General features: G+C 44.1%; 1 protein-coding gene across 2 annotated transcripts in view; it reads left to right on the top strand.

Annotated features, from left to right (window-relative positions):
- The window catches only part of ASB3 (ankyrin repeat and SOCS box containing 3), a 77,502-nt gene extending 70,796 nt beyond the window's left edge, over positions 1–6,706 (top strand). For both annotated transcript variants that reach the window (XM_075266981.1, XM_075266982.1), the window contains exons 9-10: positions 1,130–1,263; positions 6,257–6,706. In XM_075266981.1, coding sequence (XP_075123082.1) covers positions 1,130–1,263; positions 6,257–6,474 — 352 coding nt within the window. In that variant the 3' untranslated portion in view covers positions 6,475–6,706. The remainder of the gene's footprint in view (positions 1–1,129; positions 1,264–6,256) is intronic.
- The last annotated feature ends 13,376 nt before the right edge of the window (positions 6,707–20,082 follow it).

Consider the following 20,082-nt stretch of genomic DNA (forward strand, 5'->3'; position numbering starts at 1 on the left):
GCGCCGTCCGATCAACTTGGCAGCATTTGGCTGAATCTGGGCTGAAAGTATATCCCGGTACACTTCAGAATTCATCCGGCTACTCTTGTCTGCTGTTATGTCATCAATAAACACAAGTGACCCAGTGCCGCCATTGAAAGCCATGCATGCCCATGCCATCACGTTGCCTCCACCATGTTTTACAGAGGATGTGGTGTGCCTTGGATCATGTGCCGTTCCCTTTCTTCTCCAAACTTTTTTCTTCCCATCATTCTGGTACAGGTTGATCTTTGTCTCATCTGTCCATAGAATACTTTTCCAGAACTGAGCTGGCTTCTTGAGGTGTTTTTCAGCAAATGTAACTCTGGCCTGTCTATTTTTGGAATTGATGAATGGTTTGCATCTAGATGTGAACCCTTTGTATTTACTTTCATGGAGTCTTCTCTTTACTGTTGACTTAGAGACAGATACACCTACTTCACTGAGAGTGTTCTGGACTTCAGTTGATGTTGTGAACGGGTTCTTCTTGACCAAAGAAAGTATGCGGCGATCATCCACCACTGTTGTCATCCGTGGACGCCCAGGCCTTTTTGAGTTCCCAAGCTCACCAGTCAATTCCTTTTTTCTTAGAATGTACCCGACTGTTGATTTTGCTACTCCAAGCATGTCTGCTATCTCTCTGATGGATTTTTTATTTTTTTTCAGCCTCAGGATGTTCTGCTTCACCTCAATTGAGAGTTCCTTTGACCGCATGTTGTCTGGTCACAGCAACAGCTTCCAAATGCAAAACCACACACCTGGAATCAACCCCAGACCTTTTAACTACTTCATTGATTACAGGTTTACGAGGGAGACGCCTTCAGAGTTAATTGCAGCCCTTAGAGTCCATTGTCCAATTACTTTTGGTCCCTTGAAAAAGAGGAGGCTATGCATTACAGAGCTATGATTCCTAAACCCTTTCTCCGATTTGGATGTGGAAACTCTCATATTGCAGCTGGGAGTGTGCATTGTATTTCTGAACATGTTTTAGTAAACAGCTAAAATAACAAAACTTGTGTCACTGTCCAAATATTTCTGGCCCTAACTGTATGGGAGTGTGTATTACCGTTCGCTGTATTACATGTTGTCACCAGTTTTTGTTGTCGTGCAGGATCCATTCTGTAGAAAAGGACGTTGTTAAGTTGATTCTGGAGTTCACTAATTGGAAGAGGCTTTGTGCAGATGTGGAGACGCGGCCGTCCGCCCACGCAGGATTCTTCACCTGGATTTCACACAAGCATTTCAGTAAGCAAACAACTGTCAGATGAATTCTCTCTGCCTCGGTTTATAGTGATTAGAGGGGAAAAAAAGCTCTTCAGGGTATTTACCGAGAACGACTACAGTGCAGGACGCAATAAGATGTGTGACCCGTGCCTGTGCTCGCTAATATAATAGCTTATTCTTGCAAGCAAATATAAACTTTATTCAAGCCCAAAGATCACGAAAGCAGAAACCGTATATGTATATGGAGAGAGGTACAGAGGTAGCATTCACCAAATGCACGTTTGCATAAATTGCATAACAGGGACGCATTTGTGCAACGTAAATGGCCACCCGCCCTATGCAAATAGTGCAAAGCAAACCTTTGCCATAGATATTTGTATGGCACCTTCTGCACCAAACAGCTGAAGCTCTGTTCACATGATGGTGCCAAATCTGCCCAACAGATCCCAGGGGTGTCCTCTAACCTTATAATGAAGGTCGCCAGGGTTTCTGATGGCACAGGTACCTCTGTATGCACTCAATCTGCAAGAGATGGCAATATGAAAAATCCTGGGCGGTGTATTCTAAGAGGTGGCGAGCATGGCCGACGAGGTGCAATGACAAGGCCTTTCCCAGTCAGCATTTCTAGGTAATTGTTTACAGAGCTGCGATTATTATATCACATCAGAAACTGCTAAGTGGCCGCCACAAAGAGAAAAGTCATGGTAACCTTTACCGCAAATATCACGGCTAATTACAGAAAATCCTGCTCTAGTTCTCCGTAGTTTATGTATTTGGGATGTGCTTTTCAGATTATTTAAAGGGGATATTAACTTCTCGTATCCCTTGTCAAGGGCCGGGCTATTGTGACCAAAATCAAGATCACGATTAATCTGAATTTTACCACGATTAATGGCGATTATTTAGGTCACGCCCCTTTTAAAGCCCACCCTCTTATAGTATGTGTTGGGGGAACCTCGCAAGAGTCATCGCACAAGGTTCGCCTGGTGGTTTCATTCTTGCCAAACCAAAACTGCTAATATACTGTGCGGTCTCTTAGGACCCTAAAGCATAATAAGTAAGGAAACATAAAAATCAGCGTCACCCACCTCTCCTGGGCTCCGGCACAACTCCCGGCTGTATACTGGGAACACTGCCCTATAGACATGATATACATATTACACGGTGACGGCTTGGGTTGCAGACATTATCAAGTGACAGTGACCGGATGACTGTTGTACAGGAAGTGTAACGGGTGTCCTTGGAGGAAACGGACACAAACTCCAAGATGGCGCCATCATATATCCCACAGCAGTTTACAGAAATATTGCCAACACTGTTCCAAACAGGGCGCCAAATCTAAATTCCCTATCTGTATGTCTTTGGAATTTTTTCCCCTGACATTGGGCAATTGGCATAAGTTTCATAAGGAGTCTTTTGTCTTCCTCTGGAGCAACACAGTAGGGTTATAGGTTGGACTTGATGGATCTGTGTATTCATCCAACCTCATCTATGCAGACACATGGAGAACATACAAACTCCTTGCAGATTTTGTCCTTGGTTGGTTCTGAGCTGCTCAGCGAAAGTGCTAGCCACTGCATATTTTATGGGCTAGTTATGGTCAGCATACAGTGATTTCTGGTAATCAGGACCCTTACAGTTGGCTTATGGGCCCTGGTATAACAGCCTACCCATATAATGACAATGGTCAACTTCTTCCCAACCAGCATTAAAATGTTCCCTTTCCTTCTCTATCTTGGCCCTCGCCACCATGAAGACTTGTTAACAACATAATTTCCATTCCTTGTTGGCAGTACAGTAATCAATGCCCCCTTTTTTGCCCCCCTCCGAATCCCTCCATGATTATGCTGCTGACCAATTGCTATTTCCATGATGAAAGGGTTTAATTTCTCCTTTCTGACCATGGAAAGCTGTGTATCCTAAATCTCCTTCCTCCAGTGCACCAGAGAGCAGGGGTCATACATTTACGATGCACAAAACTGGCAGACTTCAAAGAAAATCAGAAAGGCATCAAATACGTTTTATGAGAACCCTAGTGTATTGCGGATGACCTGCGGGCCCCCCCGGCTTCTGGGCTCCACTGTGACCCCTGAGCGTCCCCGGTGCTTGGCGTGATCGGTCATAGTCTCTTTCTGTAGACGGGGGCTCTTTAAATCGTAAACTTCTGACAACAGCCGTAAAAGTTTCAGGGCTCTCAGACTAAAAATAGAGCGAGTGGAATTTTTTATATTTTTTTTTTCCAGTCCGGCCCTGACAGACTTTATAAATGATGATTTCCAATGTTTCCTGTCAGCACATAAAGTTAGCGAAGAGCTGGAGCTTGTATAACAAGCCTGACAATCATAAACCTCCCGGCTCCTGGAAGAACACACTGTAACCGCTCACTTTAAGACTCTCGAATACTTGCAAACATCCAGTCCAAACTTTATAAATGTATTCACATTGTAATCCTGTGGGGAGAAAAAAAAAATGAAGATGGAAAAAAAAATAAAAAATTCTAATCCGTATGTAAAATATCTATTGAGGAGGTGATGGATGAAGCACGAGGCTTTGAAATTCTTTTGATGTGCGCTCGGCTCGCGGTGTCATGCAAGGATAGAGGTGAATGAGGAGAATGGCGCCGGTGCTTTCTCAACCACAAACGTTGAGGATAATTGAAAGTAGCAGGATACAGGACTTGGCATTCAGGGGTTTTACAATAAAAATGTTAATAGATTTAGTTAAATCCCAAATTATCAATTGGACAAAGCTGAATTTACAAAAGCCGAAGCCAAGACGGAACCGCCGCTCTGTCTAAGAGGTGAACCGTCATTTCCACATCCAGTTTTTATGCGGAAGGAATAGCCGTAACCTGTAGGAAACCTATCGCGCGAGTAATCTCTTACTGGAAAAACGAAACGTAGAAGAAGAACCAGAGAAGTAGCCATACCTGGTGGAGGAAAGAATTTAGTATTTTCACCAAGGCTGGAGACGCATAAGGAGACTCGCCGCGGATTCCGCGTAAAATTGGTGGAAAGAAAAGTCATGCAAGGAGGATTGTTCTCTCCATCGGTTTCAGTTTAAACCTGGTGGATCCCATTACAGTCTAGTGCAAACTTGGGCCACATCCGGCCCTCTGACTGGTTCTATCCGGCCCGCATAGCTTGTGGGATAAAAATAGATACTCAATGAGAAGTCCGCTAAAGGACCTGTGATGATGTCATCACAGATCCTTTAGCTCGCTAGGATAGGCTAAGACTCGTTACTGGGCGGAGACACACGGGATAGTGTGGTTGCTGTTATACAGAAAGAGCAAGCTGCCGGGAATGGAGACTGAAGGAAGATAAGGAGAGAAGAGACAGTATGTGTGAGTAAGAGGAGGGAACTGGGGGCAGATGTAGGGGGCAGTTACACTGAAGGCAGATGGAGAGGGACATTAAACTCGGGGGCAGATGGAGGGGGACATTAAACTGGGGCAGCTGGAGGAACATATTAAACTGTGAGGGGTAGCTGGAGGGGGACATGTTTGCCTCTATTTGCCAGTTTTATGTCCGCCTCCAACTACCCCCACTGTTTAATGTCCCCAACTGCCCCAGTTTATTGTCCCCTCTTGTTTCTGCTAGTTTAAACTGGGGCACCAGGTGAGGGACTTAATACTGTAGGGCATTTGGAGAGAAACGTTATAATGTGGGGGGTATAATGTTAGAATGACTGTAGGAGGATAATACTTTGTGTGGGCACATGAAAAAAATTATTGAGAATGGGCGAAGTCAACGTAGAAATGGGTGGAGCTAAATTTGCCGCAGGGCACATAGCCCTCTAGAACAGTTACAATTTCTCATGCGGCCCGTGAGGAAATTAATTGACCACCCCTGGTCTAGTCGGTCCACAGGTCTCCGCTTTTGAAATGGACAGGGTTTCCGTCTTTTGGGTTCCTATTCGGACCCAAATGTTGGAGACCCGAACGGTAGTGTAATCTAGTGTAAGGCACATATAAAGGAGAAAAGTTCCAAAGAAGTTATAGTAGAACATCAATTTTAAGGCCAAAGACTCGTAGACAGCTGTGTTATTGCTCAGTACAAGCTATGAGACTATTGGCCAACTCTTCGGTGTTGCTTTAATATAGTATATGGTCTTGTGTCAAGAGTATTGGTCATTAATTGGTTTGAACACTGTAACCCTGAGTCCTTCAGTACTATATAGATCAAATAACTTATCAGTATTGTTGGGCTTTGTATGGTACCTTTAAAATAATATGCTCTGATTTTTGAGGCATCAGATTAAAGGGATCCTATCATTAAAATGCAATTTTTTTTGCCTACCACATCAGAATAGCCTTAAGAAAGTCTAGTCTTCTCCTACCTTTAGATGTCTACTCCACACCGCCGTTCAGCATAAATCCCGATTTTTGTCGGTATGCAAATGAGTACTCTCACAGCACTGGGGGCGGGCCCCAGCCCTCAAACAGCACTAGGGGCGTCCCCAATGTTGCGAGAGAACTCTCCAGCGCCGCCTCCATCTTCTTCAGGAACAGCGTCTTCTTCCGGCGCTAGCTTCAAACCTTCTAGGGCAAAGCCGACTGCGCATGCTCACCGGCCACAAGAAAATGGTCACTTACACAGTATTGTAAGTGGCCATTTTCTTGTGGCCAGCAGGCATGTGCAGTCGGCTTCCCGAGGCCTAGAAGTTTGAAGCCACCGCCGGAAGAGGCCGTTCCAGAAGATGATGGAGGCGGCGCTGGAGAGTTCTCTTGCAGCATTGGAGACGCCCCCAGTGCTGCGAGAGAACTCATTTGCATACGGACAAAAAACGGGATTTATACCGAACGGTGGTGCGGAGAAGACATCTAAAGGTAGGAGAAGAATTGCCCTTCTTAAGGCTATTCCGACGTGTCAACAAGAAAAAATTATATTTTAATGGTAGAATCCCTTGGAAGAGGCGATCCACGTACATAAACAATAATCCCCTGTAACTTACTCAACAAGACTGGTTTTCCTTCTCCAATCCTGTGTTTCTTTGTGTCCCCCCCATATAGCATCTCTTCCATCGCTGATGCATCTCTGTCGGCTCAGAATCCGCTCCCTCTTGAAGACTGAACATTTACGGTCTAATAAATACATATCTCGGCTGCCTCTTCCTGTCTGCCTTCAAGATTATCTGCAGTATTCCGAGGTGCTCCATCACTACGGCATTGCCAGGAAAGATGATTCTCATGAGGATAACCTGGAAAATGTCTCTCAAGCGAGTGATTGATGGGAATCCGTATCTCACCTTGGCTGGACATTAATACACCGCTCCAGGCGGAATCTCAATACAGAATCCTGCTTGTAAATATCTGTTTTATAAAGTGTCTTCGATGTGTTCGGGGCTGAATCACGGCGGCGGTGTAAATCTGGGAAGTGGAGATGTAAATATCATGTAAAAAGTGGCGTCAACGTCTCTCGTCTTTGTAAAGATAGTCAGACTTCACAGAAATAAGTTTCCTGGTCGTGGACTCGAGACGAATCTTTGGTTACTTTTTCTCCCAATATAAAGGATGTCGCCGGCCTCATACTTTGATTTATTTATGTTTTAATATATCTGTCATGCTGGATGGGTCGTAACACTCTCTGCAACCCTTTACGTGGAAACAAATATCTGAAAGCCGACAGAGCGAATCACAGCAAGAGTATATCATCTCTAATAACGGAGCTTCTGTATCCGGCTGGAGTCTAGGTTAGGCACCTCTTGAAATAATGGTTAACCTCTCTATCTTTTCCATGGATTCTCAAGTATTGCTGTCCTCTTATGATGAGATCCCAAAAATAAGCAAATCTGTATGTAAGAAATAGACGTTCCGATGCTGGGCCCAGTATACTTTGTTAATGGGTTTTCTAATTTTCTATCAATGGCTCTCACCAGGGAAGCAACAAATTAATATAATCGACATAGTAATGCTTCTAATGTGTCACCAGAACCAGCATATCACCCCAGTCCTGCAGATAGATAGGTTACTGTCACCAGAACCAGCGTATCACCCCAGTCCTGCAGATAGATAGGTTACTGTCACCAGAACCAGCGTATCACCCCAGTCCTGCAGATAGATAGGTTACTGTCACCAGAACCAGCGTATCACCCCAGCCCTGCAGATAGATAGGTTACTGTCACCAGACCCAGCGTATCACCCCGGTCCTGCAGATAGATAGGTTACTGTCACCAGAACCAGCATATCACCCCGGTCCTGCAGATAGATAGGTTACTGTCACCAGACCCAGCATATCACCCCGGTCCTGCAGATAGATAGGTTACTGTCACCAGACCCAGCATATCACCCCGGTCCTGCAGATAGATAGGTTACTGTCACCAGACCCAGCATATCACCCCGGCCCTGCAGATAGATAGGTTACTGTCACCAGAACCAGCATATCACCCCGGTCCTGCAGATAGATAGGTTACTGTCACCAGACCCAGCATATCACCCCGGCCCTGCAGATAGATAGGTTACTGTCACCAGACCCAGCATATCACCCCAGCCCTGCAGATAGATAGGTTACTGTCACCAGAACCAGCATATCACCCCAGCCCTGCAGATAGATAGGTTACTGTCACCAGAACCAGCATATCACCCCAGCCCTGCAGATAGATAGGTTACTGTCACCAGAACCAGTATATCACCCCGGCCCTGCAGATAGATAGGTTACTGTCACCAGAACCCGCATATCACCCCGGTCCTGCAGATAGATAGGTTACTGTCACCAGACCCAGCATATCACCCCGGCCCTGCAGATAGATAGGTTACTGTCACCAGACCCAGCATATCACCCAAGTCCTGCAGATAGATAGGTTACTGTCACCAGAACCAGCATATCACCCCAGCCCTGCAGATAGATAGGTTACTGTCACCAGAACCAGCATATCACCCCAGCCCTGCAGATAGATAGGTTACTGTCACCAGAACCAGCATATCACCCCAGCCCTGCAGATAGATAGGTTACTGTCACCAGAACCAGTATATCACCCCGGCCCTGCAGATAGATAGGTTACTGTCACCAGACCCAGCATATCACCCCGGCCCTGCAGATAGATAGGTTACTGTCACCAGAACCAGCATATCACCCCAGTCCTTCAGATAGATAGGTTACTGTCACCAGACCCAGCATATCACCCCAGTCCTTCAGATAGATAGGTTAGGGTCATCGGAATTGAACAGTTTTCCCCCTTGTTAATCGGGATCTCCAATGCCAAGCTATTGCTCTCTCTGTTGAGCTCTTTGCAGCACTGAGGACAATGCCACCTACCTCTTTGGAGCAATGACATTGCCCTTGTTTTCCAAAGAGTTAATAGATATAATTTACATCTCTTCAACAAACCCATCGATTTACAAGGGGAAAACAACCTTTGACTCAAGTGACCATAACCTATGTATCTGCAGGTTGATATACTGGGTTCTACTTACAGACTTCCTTTAAGAAGATATTTTTCTGAAGATTGTCAGTTCCAGTTTATTTTAGATAAATTTAACCATTGACATTAGACTCTGATAAAGGTCTATGGATAAATATCTTGGTGTGTATGGTGTATGTACAGGGTAGCTTTCCAATCTCTCAGATAGCGATGGTCTGGAGTAGACACTTTCCCTTCTATGTGACGTTGTGGATGTGTGGACCCGCTGTGCCACTTACTGGAGGGGTCCTGGTATAGGTGGGTACTTACCAGGGACCAGGAGGACTCTGCTATGAGGCACCAGAGGCTACAGGCAGAGGGAATAAAACAAAATTCAATGTCAGGCAGCAGATGAACAAGGTCGTCAACATGCCAACCTGTCAGGGTGGGCAGCTCAGATTCAGAAGCTCAGGACAAGCCGAGGTCATACACAGGTAATCTGTGGAGCAGAATCAAGAAACGTAAGTCAGCACAGGCCAAGGTCAATGAACAATTTTCACACTCCGTTTGGTCCAAACCCCCTCACAGAATCAGAAACAACAGATCCAGTATTGCTTGGGAATGGTTCAGAGGGCTAAGCAAACTAATATGGCTGGAAACTGGTCGGGATTGGCTGAGGAGCGCACACAAGTGAGGTCATTGGCCGGGAAGCGCACACAGGTGAGGTCATTGGCCGGGGAGCGCTTACAGGTGGGGTCATTGGCCGAGGGGCACACACACGTGAAGTCATTGGCCGAGAGGCGCACACAGGGGAGGTCATTGGCCGGGGAGCGCACATACATATTGGATTTCTATGGTGGATCAAGGTGGAAACCAACCCCAAGTTAGCACATCTGGATGTCACCGGGCGCATATGACGTCTTTTTGGATAAACCATTTGTCCTGGGACCTTCAATACCCCCTAACCTGGGGGACCATCAGTCTCTAGTTAACCAATGGAAGATCATTCCAAGCCATAAATAAAGACTAAGGGGTTATTCTCTGCTCGGCCTCTCTGTTTCTGCTATCTGCATGGTATTGTCCGCACCAACACCATCTTCTGTAGTTTTCTTCTACACTACGACTGAATGTAACACATCAGTGATATCGTGTACCATTGTGTATGGGTAAAATAATAATAAGACAAACCTATCCCAGCTCATCATGTTATAATAGCAGCTACATTCTTCCAAAAATGTGGAGGGACCGATGGAATCCACCAAAAAGGTCACCTTCCAGGACAACAGATGGATATGTTTCATTGTATCAAATGACAATAGTTTTAGACAGGGGTCCCTGTTTCTAGTATAAGATGCCACAACAGGGAAAGGCCCCTAGATAAGACTTACATTAGTTTATCTTTCTTCTACGATGGAAGTGAGAAATCCTAAGCGGAAACCAAGAGACTCGGGTTAGGACAAGAGGATGAAGAGCCATATTGGATGTAGCCATTGGGTTTAGCCAACATCCTAAGGGCAGTGATCTGCGTCTGTTATATCAACAAATCTAATCCATGTGCTGTGACCAAATCCTGCATTGTATTGTTCTGGGTCAACAAGCCGGTGGGCTGCGACTTCCCCCCAAGAGGTGGTGGGTTTTCCCATGCCATCTTGCGTAAATTCTACGGCATGTTCATCCCATGTGTCCTCAGCCTAAAAATTGGGAAAACTCATGCCATGTCCTTCTTAAAAGCTATATTAGGAAAGCCCATTTGGACTGTGGATGTAATTGTGTGTAAATGATCTGGAAATACGCCCCATAGAGCTTTCATTAGAAAAATCACTTACTGAATGTAATTAAAATTAGTTTTACATAATGTAGAGACGACGTGCAGGCAAATTAAAATGATATTTTCTATAACTTCATCCTCCGGTTCACAGTTCAAGCGCTGAAGATAATAAGGGAGACGTTCCACAAAACCAGCAAAATCACTAAGACGAGAGTTCCCGGAATAATTGTCAGGCTGTGACCCGCAAAATCTCTGCCGAGCCGCCATGAGGCTTATTAGGAGGTTGTACGGAAGTGGTCAGGACAAAGCTGGGAATTCGGGGCCAAGAAAGACTTTTGGTGATGGTTTCTCCTCTTTGTGCTAATTAGATCTCGTCATGTTCTTAGTCTATGACTTCCAAACAGAGCTTAAGGTATGTCTGTCGCCCGACCCCGGCCTATCGCCCTGCCGATAGCGTACAGTCACCTGAATCCAGCCGTGCTTTTCTCTTGTGAATCGCTGCCTCTGGTGCCAAAATATTGCTGTTTTTTTTTTCCAATAAGGAAATTAACTTTTTGGAGTGGAGTGTTACCACTTACCTCTCTGGCACGATGGCAAGGGCCTCAGTGCTCCAAAGAGCTCATTCGCATAATCTCAAAAACAGCGATATCTTGGCAAGGGAGGCGGTGAGGGGAACACTGTACAGTTAGGGTCACCCGAGTCAGTCTGTCTGCAGGGTTGGTTTGATATGTTGAGTTCTGGGGACAGACTGCCTTTAAAGGGAACATGTCAGGTCCATTTGGGACACTAAACGTCCCAGACGTCCTTATGGCTCTAGGGCTTGAGCTTCGCAAATCCACACAGACTCCATTATAGTCTATGGGGTCCACAGGTCTCCTTAGGTAACTGCTTTTTTATGCAGATTTGTTTTCCATTCTGGAGGTCCCCAAGTGGACTCCCCGAACGGAAATCTGAATGCAGATGTGAATCTAGTCTAAGAGGGGCAAGGTCACATGAACACAGACAAATTTGGTCTGCCTGCCTTTCCTGGACTGAATGTGACCCGGAGACCAGGACTTCTTAGACCATAGTCAGGGGATAATCGTACACATCAGGAAGAGTGTTTGCCTACATAGGCAGTACGGAGACTTACAAGTCATTCCTGCTCCGCTACGGATTCTGGGTAAAAAATATGCAAATCTATTCTCCAGGATGTAGTAGGAGAACAGAGTGCACTCTGTACACCAACCTATAGAGGGCAGCATCCTTAACATCATGCATGACTCAGTTAAAAAGTGTAATATCATGATGCGGATTTAATTTCCAACTTAGTATTTCTATTCCAAAAGGAACAGATTCCCAGCTATGGGAATTCCCAGCTTCTTATACCACAGTGATCTATGATACTAAGAGTCCCTGCACCTATACCATGGACATGTAAAGACTCCTAGCGTCATGGATCACTATCACGGTCTTCTAACTGGGTTTGGTCCTATACATTTGGATAATGTGTGGAATGCGTTTTCTTGCCCATATTAACCTATGTGCAAGATGCCTTTAGGGTAATTACCTTCAACATGCAAGAACATCATTGGATAAATTAGAATATGCTATGATGTTTTTTTGTGTTTTTTTGGGGGGGGGAGTTGCTCCTAAGTAAAACATTGAAAATTGGGAGTTGCCTTTCACTATTCTTGCCTATTGCATATCCTGTAGTGGATGAATGTAGAACCCAACCCCAAGTTAGAGATCCTGGACACCCCCTGGGGCATATGAGGCTTACTTAGATAAACCTTCTGCCCCGGGGCTTTCACTTCTCACTATTTCACTTCTTAGTTCTGATGACAGACTCCTTTCACTGAGATCCTCCAGTAAAACAAAAATGTATACCGCACATTATATGTTTTTATAGTTGGTCTATGGGCGATATATTCAGCCAAACACATAGGAGAAAGCTTTTGGGTCTTTGGGGTAGTATACCTCTATACAGTACAACCTATCTGACATGAAAACAGGAACTTCTTACGACTTTACGGCTGCAACTTTTTAAAGTTTTACCCTGAAAAAAACCAAAAAGTCTGAGTTTTAGGTTTACGTTTTTTTTTGTTTCTTTTTTTTTTTTTGGTCCTGCTTCTGTGTCGCTAACATACAGTACCTCGTAACAAGCCGCCGTAACAGGTGTTAATTGCAAGCGGGAATATGAGACACATGAATAGCATCTGTTTATGCCCCTCTGACTGGTTAATAATTATCATAACATTTAATTCACCGGTTTCGCGTGCGGATGACAAAGTCTATTATCAGTCATTACGAGGTGTTTAAAACCACCTTACTCGCAGCAGAATGGTTTTGGTAGAAAGACGGTCCATCTGGTAACCAGAGATAACACAAGGTAGTAAAATATAATTGCCAAGGTTAATATGCAAGAGTTGAAATAACGTTAACGGCAAGATTTTTTAGAGTCGCAAGACCGTCTGCTTCTGTGAAATCACCACCGGTGAAGATTGGAATAGTTTGCCTTAGTTTGGAGAATGTTACTTTTTAACGATTATCTCCAAGACGTCTACTCGTATCGGAATTTCGACTCTTCTCTCCAAATAAGATTGAATAAATGTGGCAGCGTTTCAGCACCGCTGTCGAGGAAAGCAGCCAAATCATTACAACCCCACAACGGTCTTCATCGTAAACAAGTTAATATAAAAGGTGATACAAATACCGCCACACAATGGAAGGCGACTACAAGGAAAAAATTCCAAATTCCGGAATTTGAATACAACGACTCAATACATCCCCAAAAAAGTGGTAAACAGCCTGTTCTGTCTGATTTCCCACAGAGCGAGCACACTGGGGACGGTTATTGATCCTCCTAAGTATCCAGCGCGATTTTGTTTGTGCCATCCTCAGTTCCTAATCTGCAAAAGCCCTAAAGATAATTTGCATCTCAAACCAAAATTTACAATTACAAGGGAGCGGTTTTACAATACGCTTTGTCTCTCAGGAAATGCAAGATCAGAAGAGGGTTTTACGAAACAAGACAAGCCATCCATATTTTATTTTTTTCAAAAAGACTTAAAACAAAAAAAAGACAAAAAATAATCACTATGTAAAAAAAAAACAAAAAAAAAACCTTGGATAGAATGAGCCGGGCGCGTTTCATCTGCATTGATTTAATAGTATTAATATTCAGTAAATGATGTTTACCGGCGTTATGCGACTCGCAGGTACAAGCTAATGACATTTTTGGTATGTCCAATTGATGTTCAAAGGATTATTTCTGCATCTCACCAGGCAACCGCCTGTAAGTGCGTGGTGCCGCAATGTAGTCACAGCTGTGTCCTTAGTAATAGGAATCTTGTGAGATGAACTGCACGAGCAGATTCTCTTTTATTTTGATATCTTGTATCTCTTATCTGTGTAGCCTCTAATCCTTCGCTTCATTCGCTGCTATAGGACACGGCTCACACTGTTACCCTACGGTATCTATGATTTCAGACAGATTAGGGCTGGTGCACAGTTCACGTCTGGTTGAATTTTTCTTGAGGCAGGGAAATTAAAAAGAAAATTCAGGTTTGGTGAATATTCACAGGGTCAGAGGGAGAAACTTGGCCCCGATGGTCACTAACTTTTCAGACAATTTAGTCTCATTTAATAGAACAGATTCTGGACCAAAATGTAACGTACTTTAGAAATGTTGCTGTTTTATGCCTTCGATACATCTCTAACGTTGCAGCCAACAGGTGTCTTCCTTCTTGCTGTTTATTACGTTACTGAGGCGTAAAGAGGTGCGAACCTCCCAGGATTGTATTGGTTCGAGTGGCTTAGGTCCCTGATTCGTTTTGGATCGAACTAATTTGGATAGAACTGGAAGTGAACCGGGACGTGACAGGTGATGTGTGTGAGTGACGTCCGTTTCTTTAGGCTGCTGATTGGACTTAGTGGTCACGTTCAGCAAGGACTTCTACCTAAACAAGCCCCGGGATGCGTTGGACCAGGCCAGACTTCACCTTCACCTTCCCCAGTCTCCTTGCCAAAAATTGTAAATGCTGGATAAACCCTTTAAGCTGGAAGATATCTATAGACAGCACTTCCCAAGGAGATGGGTGAATGGCTTCACCAATCGTGACCCAAATATCCCAATGGAGTTTTCACATGAAAGTATTTTTTTTTTTTTTTTTATAGAAAAGCTTGCTCTGATTTATGGCACCATAAACGGAACTCTAAGGCGCAAATGTGCTCAAAGCCATTGACAAAACCAATGCACCAGATGGAAATGTCCGATTGCTGCTGAGCCTGGTGTGTGATATTGTCTTAGGCAGATACATAGATGATTACAGGTGTGGACACTGAGTCTTGCCACAAGAGGACATAAAATCGCTTCCCTTATACAAAGGCTCTCAGAGGCTACTTTTGGGTAGTGTAATCCTTGTGAGGGATTGTTGACTAGAGGGGAAACATCATTGGACTAAGAGAAACAGCTTTGTTTGCTGTGGTGTCCTGAATGAGAAACCTGGACAGCTAAAGAATGGAACTGTATTGTCTTTAGTCATTAATCCAGGGTCTGTATGAGATCAGGCAACAGCCAGGTTGGTACATGTACGCCTTGAGGGGAGGGCTTCAATCTTACTTTTGCTGTGGCGCGACACACTGCCCCATCAGCTGGTGTGATGATCTGGGGAACTATCACATAAGACAGTCACATAGTAGTGACATGAGAGCCACTAACAGCTCAGCAATACGGGGAGGATATCCTGCGGCCGCATGTGTTGACCTCTTGTCCGCCAGATATGGCTCAACCACACACAAGGGTTTCCTGGGAACATTGCCGCCAGATTGCGACACTTCCATGGCCTGCCCAGTCACCAGATTTATTGCCATTCAAGATAGAGGTGACCATACAGGCTCCTATTATTAGAACTTCTCCCTTCTTTTTTGTCAGCTGCTACAAAATTTGTTGCTGCTTGCAACTTCCTGACACCTAGGGTTCATTGGTGGCAAACTTCAAAAATCTTAGGTTCACCCAAATTTAACATTTTTGGAAAATTTGTAATGAACCTGGCTTGGTGTGAATCCATTTGCTGATCCCTAGCTCTGGTAAATGAGCACCTGGTGGTTTTTCAATTGACACAGCTGAACTTCACAAATCACAAACAGACTCGGTGAGGCGCAACCGCTCGGGGTCTAGAGGGCATGGTTATGTTTTGGGCACATTACTTGAAAAGGAAGCATAGCATCACTGGAACCTTAATAGTCCAAAGCCCAGCAATAAAATTCAGTTTGGATGCAACTTGGTAAGGGGGTGCAGTCCATGGTCACAGGTGGTTCTGTTTAACCACCTGCTTAGGCCCCATGCATGCGACTGAGTGCGCTTCCAATTTGGGGCCATATTTGCAGCAGAATGCCCTTGGATGACACTTCTATAGCAGCTTGTGACCATTCCTATAACACAGAATATACACTATATCTTGGATCGCACCCAGATGTCACTCCCAGTGCATTCTGCTGCAAATTTGGCGCCATATTGGAAGCATGAGGCCTTACAGTCTATGCAGTAAAATCAGCTGTATTGTGCAGACTGTAAGTAGAAATCACGAGCCAATTAAAAGTGTAATTACAGTACGATAATAGTCTCACCATTAAAGTACATCTGCTTTAATGTCTGTTCCGTTTTATGAGCACCATTCACACGGTCCAGAATGTTTATTTCTAGGAGCCGAATCTTCCTTTGTCTCTTCGGATTGCGCTTTCACTGCGGTGAGTATTTGCCTTTGTTCATTCCTTATAGACCGTGTGTAACGCAGCGATTGTTAACACGGCTGCTAATCTTTCTTTTCTTCTGTCGGAGCAGCAATAAGCCCCGAACAAGAAAGTGACGTTCACACTGTCGGCTACCTGAAGGATTAGAAATCACGGGCGAGAAAACAAGAGATTAAGATTCATTTTCATTTGGAAAACAAAAGCCTCTCCCGAGGAATCCCAGATGGAGACCGGTTCAAAGGAAATGTGAAGGGCTCTATAGCAGGTATGAGATGACATCAAAGGAAACCGTACAAGTGGCTCCTCTGTCAAAGATCAGATTGTAACCTGCTGTAATTTATGTGATGGAGGTAACAAAATCTGCATAGAAAGGCCTTTATACCACGTCCTCCAAACTCCTGCTCCACAACCACTGCAAACCACAACTCCCAACAGCGTGTTCTAGATCTGGGCAACACTGGCTGGAAACTTAAAATCAGGGCTCCAGCTCCATCTTGATATTCTACAGTCTGACGCCTTCATAAATGGCTGCCAGCCATGGTCCTTTTTTGCAACAGGCCCTTGGACTTCAACTCCAACTCTACAGTCCTGGGTAGAATATATAAGTAATTCAAAGGTGCACACATTTTAGGCATTCTTTTTTCGCCTGTGAAGCATCTGTGACACCTAGCACATTGGTGGATGGCATCGGTCTGCAGTGTAGGTAAAGTACCAGGATCAGATTCCTAATACATTACATGCTCACCAAGATCACAGCACCCCCCTTCCCCCAGGAGCCTATTGGCCCAAGAAATTCAATAAAATTAAAGTAGGGAGGCATAAAATAAATAAAAAGAAAAAAAAGCCTATTCGCGTGTTTTCTGGAGAGGGATCGGTGACGTGACTTTGACTGCTGAGGCCGCTGATTGGTCATATCGCACAGGACTTCCAGCATCCAAGCTCCAGTACAAGACTAAACGAACTAGTGGCGACCAATGGAGTCCTCTGGACATGGGTTGGTCCATTTTCTGGACGACCCCTTTAACTGTAACATTGAAAGTCCAGCTTTATTATAGAAGCTGTGGGGAATCGCTCAGGTAGGTGCTCGGTAGCAGTGCAGGAAACAGGGACACAGGCACTTGGTTGCACATAAGTTCAGGCTTTATTCACTTGCAGTGCACTAACTACCTTTGCAGAGGCACAAACAAACAAAACAAAAGCCTTCTCGGCTGAGAACTAACTAAACATAAAAAAAACTTTCCCCTGACTATACAGGAGCTTGGCTGCCAGACTCCCGCCTTGGCAACAACAAGGGTGGCACAGTACCTGCTTTGTAGGTTCGGTCTGGACAGGTCAGCTGTCAGTGTGGTGCCACACTTCGTCCTCACACACAGACTATATCAGGCCTTGATTACCCAGCTGACCTCCCTGGTGTGGGTCTTTACTATACACCCTTTAGCTGCCGGGCTGGAATATACCTGTCCTCCCACACCACACCCTTCACTCTCTCACGATGCAAAAAGGATAAATTCGCCTTCTTTAAAGATCACTTACAGATTTAGAATAACAAGCCTTAAAGGAAGATTACACCACCAAAATAGAAACCACTCACCTGTGCGCGCTGTTGTAGGTGTGGTTAGTGACATAATGAATATACCATTAGAGTGATGTCTAAGTGCTGAGAAAATCAACTTTAATCCATATGCAAATGAACAGTTTAGTGCACCTGGTTGCACCTGCTTTTGCCTTTCTTGGTCTTGCAGCATCACGCCATAACCAAAACATTACGAGGTCCTGATATGCAGCGACAAGGCACCAAAGGGAAGCTCTGGCAGCTGCAGTCATGGCCGTGCACCCAACAGCTCAGCATATGGATTAAATGCAAGATTGTATCTGCACACTAAAAAGGTGTGTCCACCCATGAAACGACATAAGTGGTTAGGAGTAATTTTGGCAGTGGTCGTAGACTCCCTTTAACCATAGTAGATCTATTTTACGAGATCAAGGAACCAATGAGCAAGGATCATAGAATGACATAACTGCAAATAATCCGACCACATCAAATATACAACTGTATAAAATATAGGACGAAGCTTTCAGGGAACCTCTGCAAAAAGCAGAACATACTCGATATTGATGAGTCAGATCACGTCTGCAGGTAAAACCTGCGGGATGTCTCGTGTCTAACACAAAGATCCAATATACTTCCTGGCTCATATCGGATTGGATCTGGAGAGCAGGCCCCCCGCAGGTCTGAACTAGGAACATGATGTGATCTATCAATATGGAGGACTGTCTGTGTCTGCAGGGATTCATTGAGAGCGAGTCTCTATAGCTTTTATACAGTTATGTGGTTTTATTTGTAATTATGTCATTAATGAACTTGTCCTACTGGTTCTTTCATCTGGTGGAGGGCGATAGGTGACCTAGTGTTTGTCCATACAGATATACAGTCATGGTCGTAAGTGTTGGTACCCCTGAAATCTTTCCAGAAAGTAAAGGAAATTTATTGCAATTACGCGTTTTGTTATAAACATGTTTATTTCCATAATTGAATGACACACAAAAAAAATGGAAAAAAGCCTTATTGGACACACAATACTCCAAAAATGGGCCAGACAAAATTGTGGGCAAATAACTTTGTTTCACACGTGTGATGCTTGTTCTGACTCAGCTGTGGCAAGTAACAGGTGTGGGCAATATAATCTGAAACCAGATGAAACGGAGAGACGTTGACTCCATCTTCGCATTGTGTGTCTGTGTGCGCCACGCTAAGCATGAAGAACAGAAAGAGGAGAAAATATTGTCTGAGGACTTGATAACCGAAATTGTGGAGAAATATCAACAATTTCCAAGGTTACAAGAGATTGATCTCAGTTATTTTTTTCCAAAGGTCGTGCAATCAAATATTAAGTTGAGGAGGCCAGAAATTTTGGTATTTTGCGTGAAATTATATAATTTTTGGCTTTTTTTTTTAAATTTGTTTTTCCAATACAAACATGTATAACTAAATGTGCAATTGCAATAATTTTTGGAAAGATTTCAGGGGTGCCAACACTTATGGCCAGGACTGTACATTGGGATTAAAGGGAGACCACGACTGTAGCCAAAATCACTTGGAAACCTTAAAACTTACACAGATAAGCGATTTCTCGTGAATGAGGTTTTATCCCGTCTGCCTCTCCTGTGCCATAAACCTGCGCGTTTTTACTCAATCCGTCAATGTGCTGGACTCAATCCATTCTGGGAGGAATGAAATATTAGGGGAGCGACAAGTTGTTGAGTTACTATGGTCAGTATATAGCGCGCGGCCTCTCACTCCATCTCGTCTTAGTATCTTTGGTCTCTTCTCACTATATATTTTTTGTACTTTTTTTTCACACTTCATAGAAATTTCCAACTTTCTTTGTATTTGTGGATTGTAATTCTAATTTTTGGTTATAGACCCAATCCATAATCTCGTCCTTTCACTCCATCTTTATTCATTAATTTTTTTAAAATTTTTTAATTAAAAATATGATATACATTTAGTAATGATTTAATCCATCCTTATTAATATTGAGTTACTCAAAGTGTAAGATAACTAGATAGAGACAGTTTTCTTTCGCAACATAACTGGGTTTTCAGGGTCGAACCTGAAACTTTTGGAAAATTCTGGGTGAATGGGTTTGTTCATCGTCAAAGTGTAAGGGCCCAGGCTCTCCTAATGGGGGGTCTAATGCTCCGTTGCGATGACTGTATAGCGGGTCCTATCCTGCTCTGTGGAATCAAAATGGAGCAGAACATGATGGTACAGAATGAATGGCTGGATGGAACCTAGAGATGACATGTATACAGCCGAGAGTCCTAATACTGGATGTAGAATTCTATGTCATCGCGACATTACATAGAAAAATGAGAGCGGGGCTTTGTTTCTTTCAATCCTTCCATATACCCATGGTCTAATTTCGATGCTCACCTGGCACTTTTAGAGGCAGACAGGGATCTGCATGGACGCTCTGACTGGTCTGCACCATATG

The sequence above is a fragment of the Leptodactylus fuscus genome, chromosome 3, assembly GCF_031893055.1.
Source record: "Leptodactylus fuscus isolate aLepFus1 chromosome 3, aLepFus1.hap2, whole genome shotgun sequence".
Taxonomy (NCBI): domain Eukaryota; kingdom Metazoa; phylum Chordata; class Amphibia; order Anura; family Leptodactylidae; genus Leptodactylus; species Leptodactylus fuscus.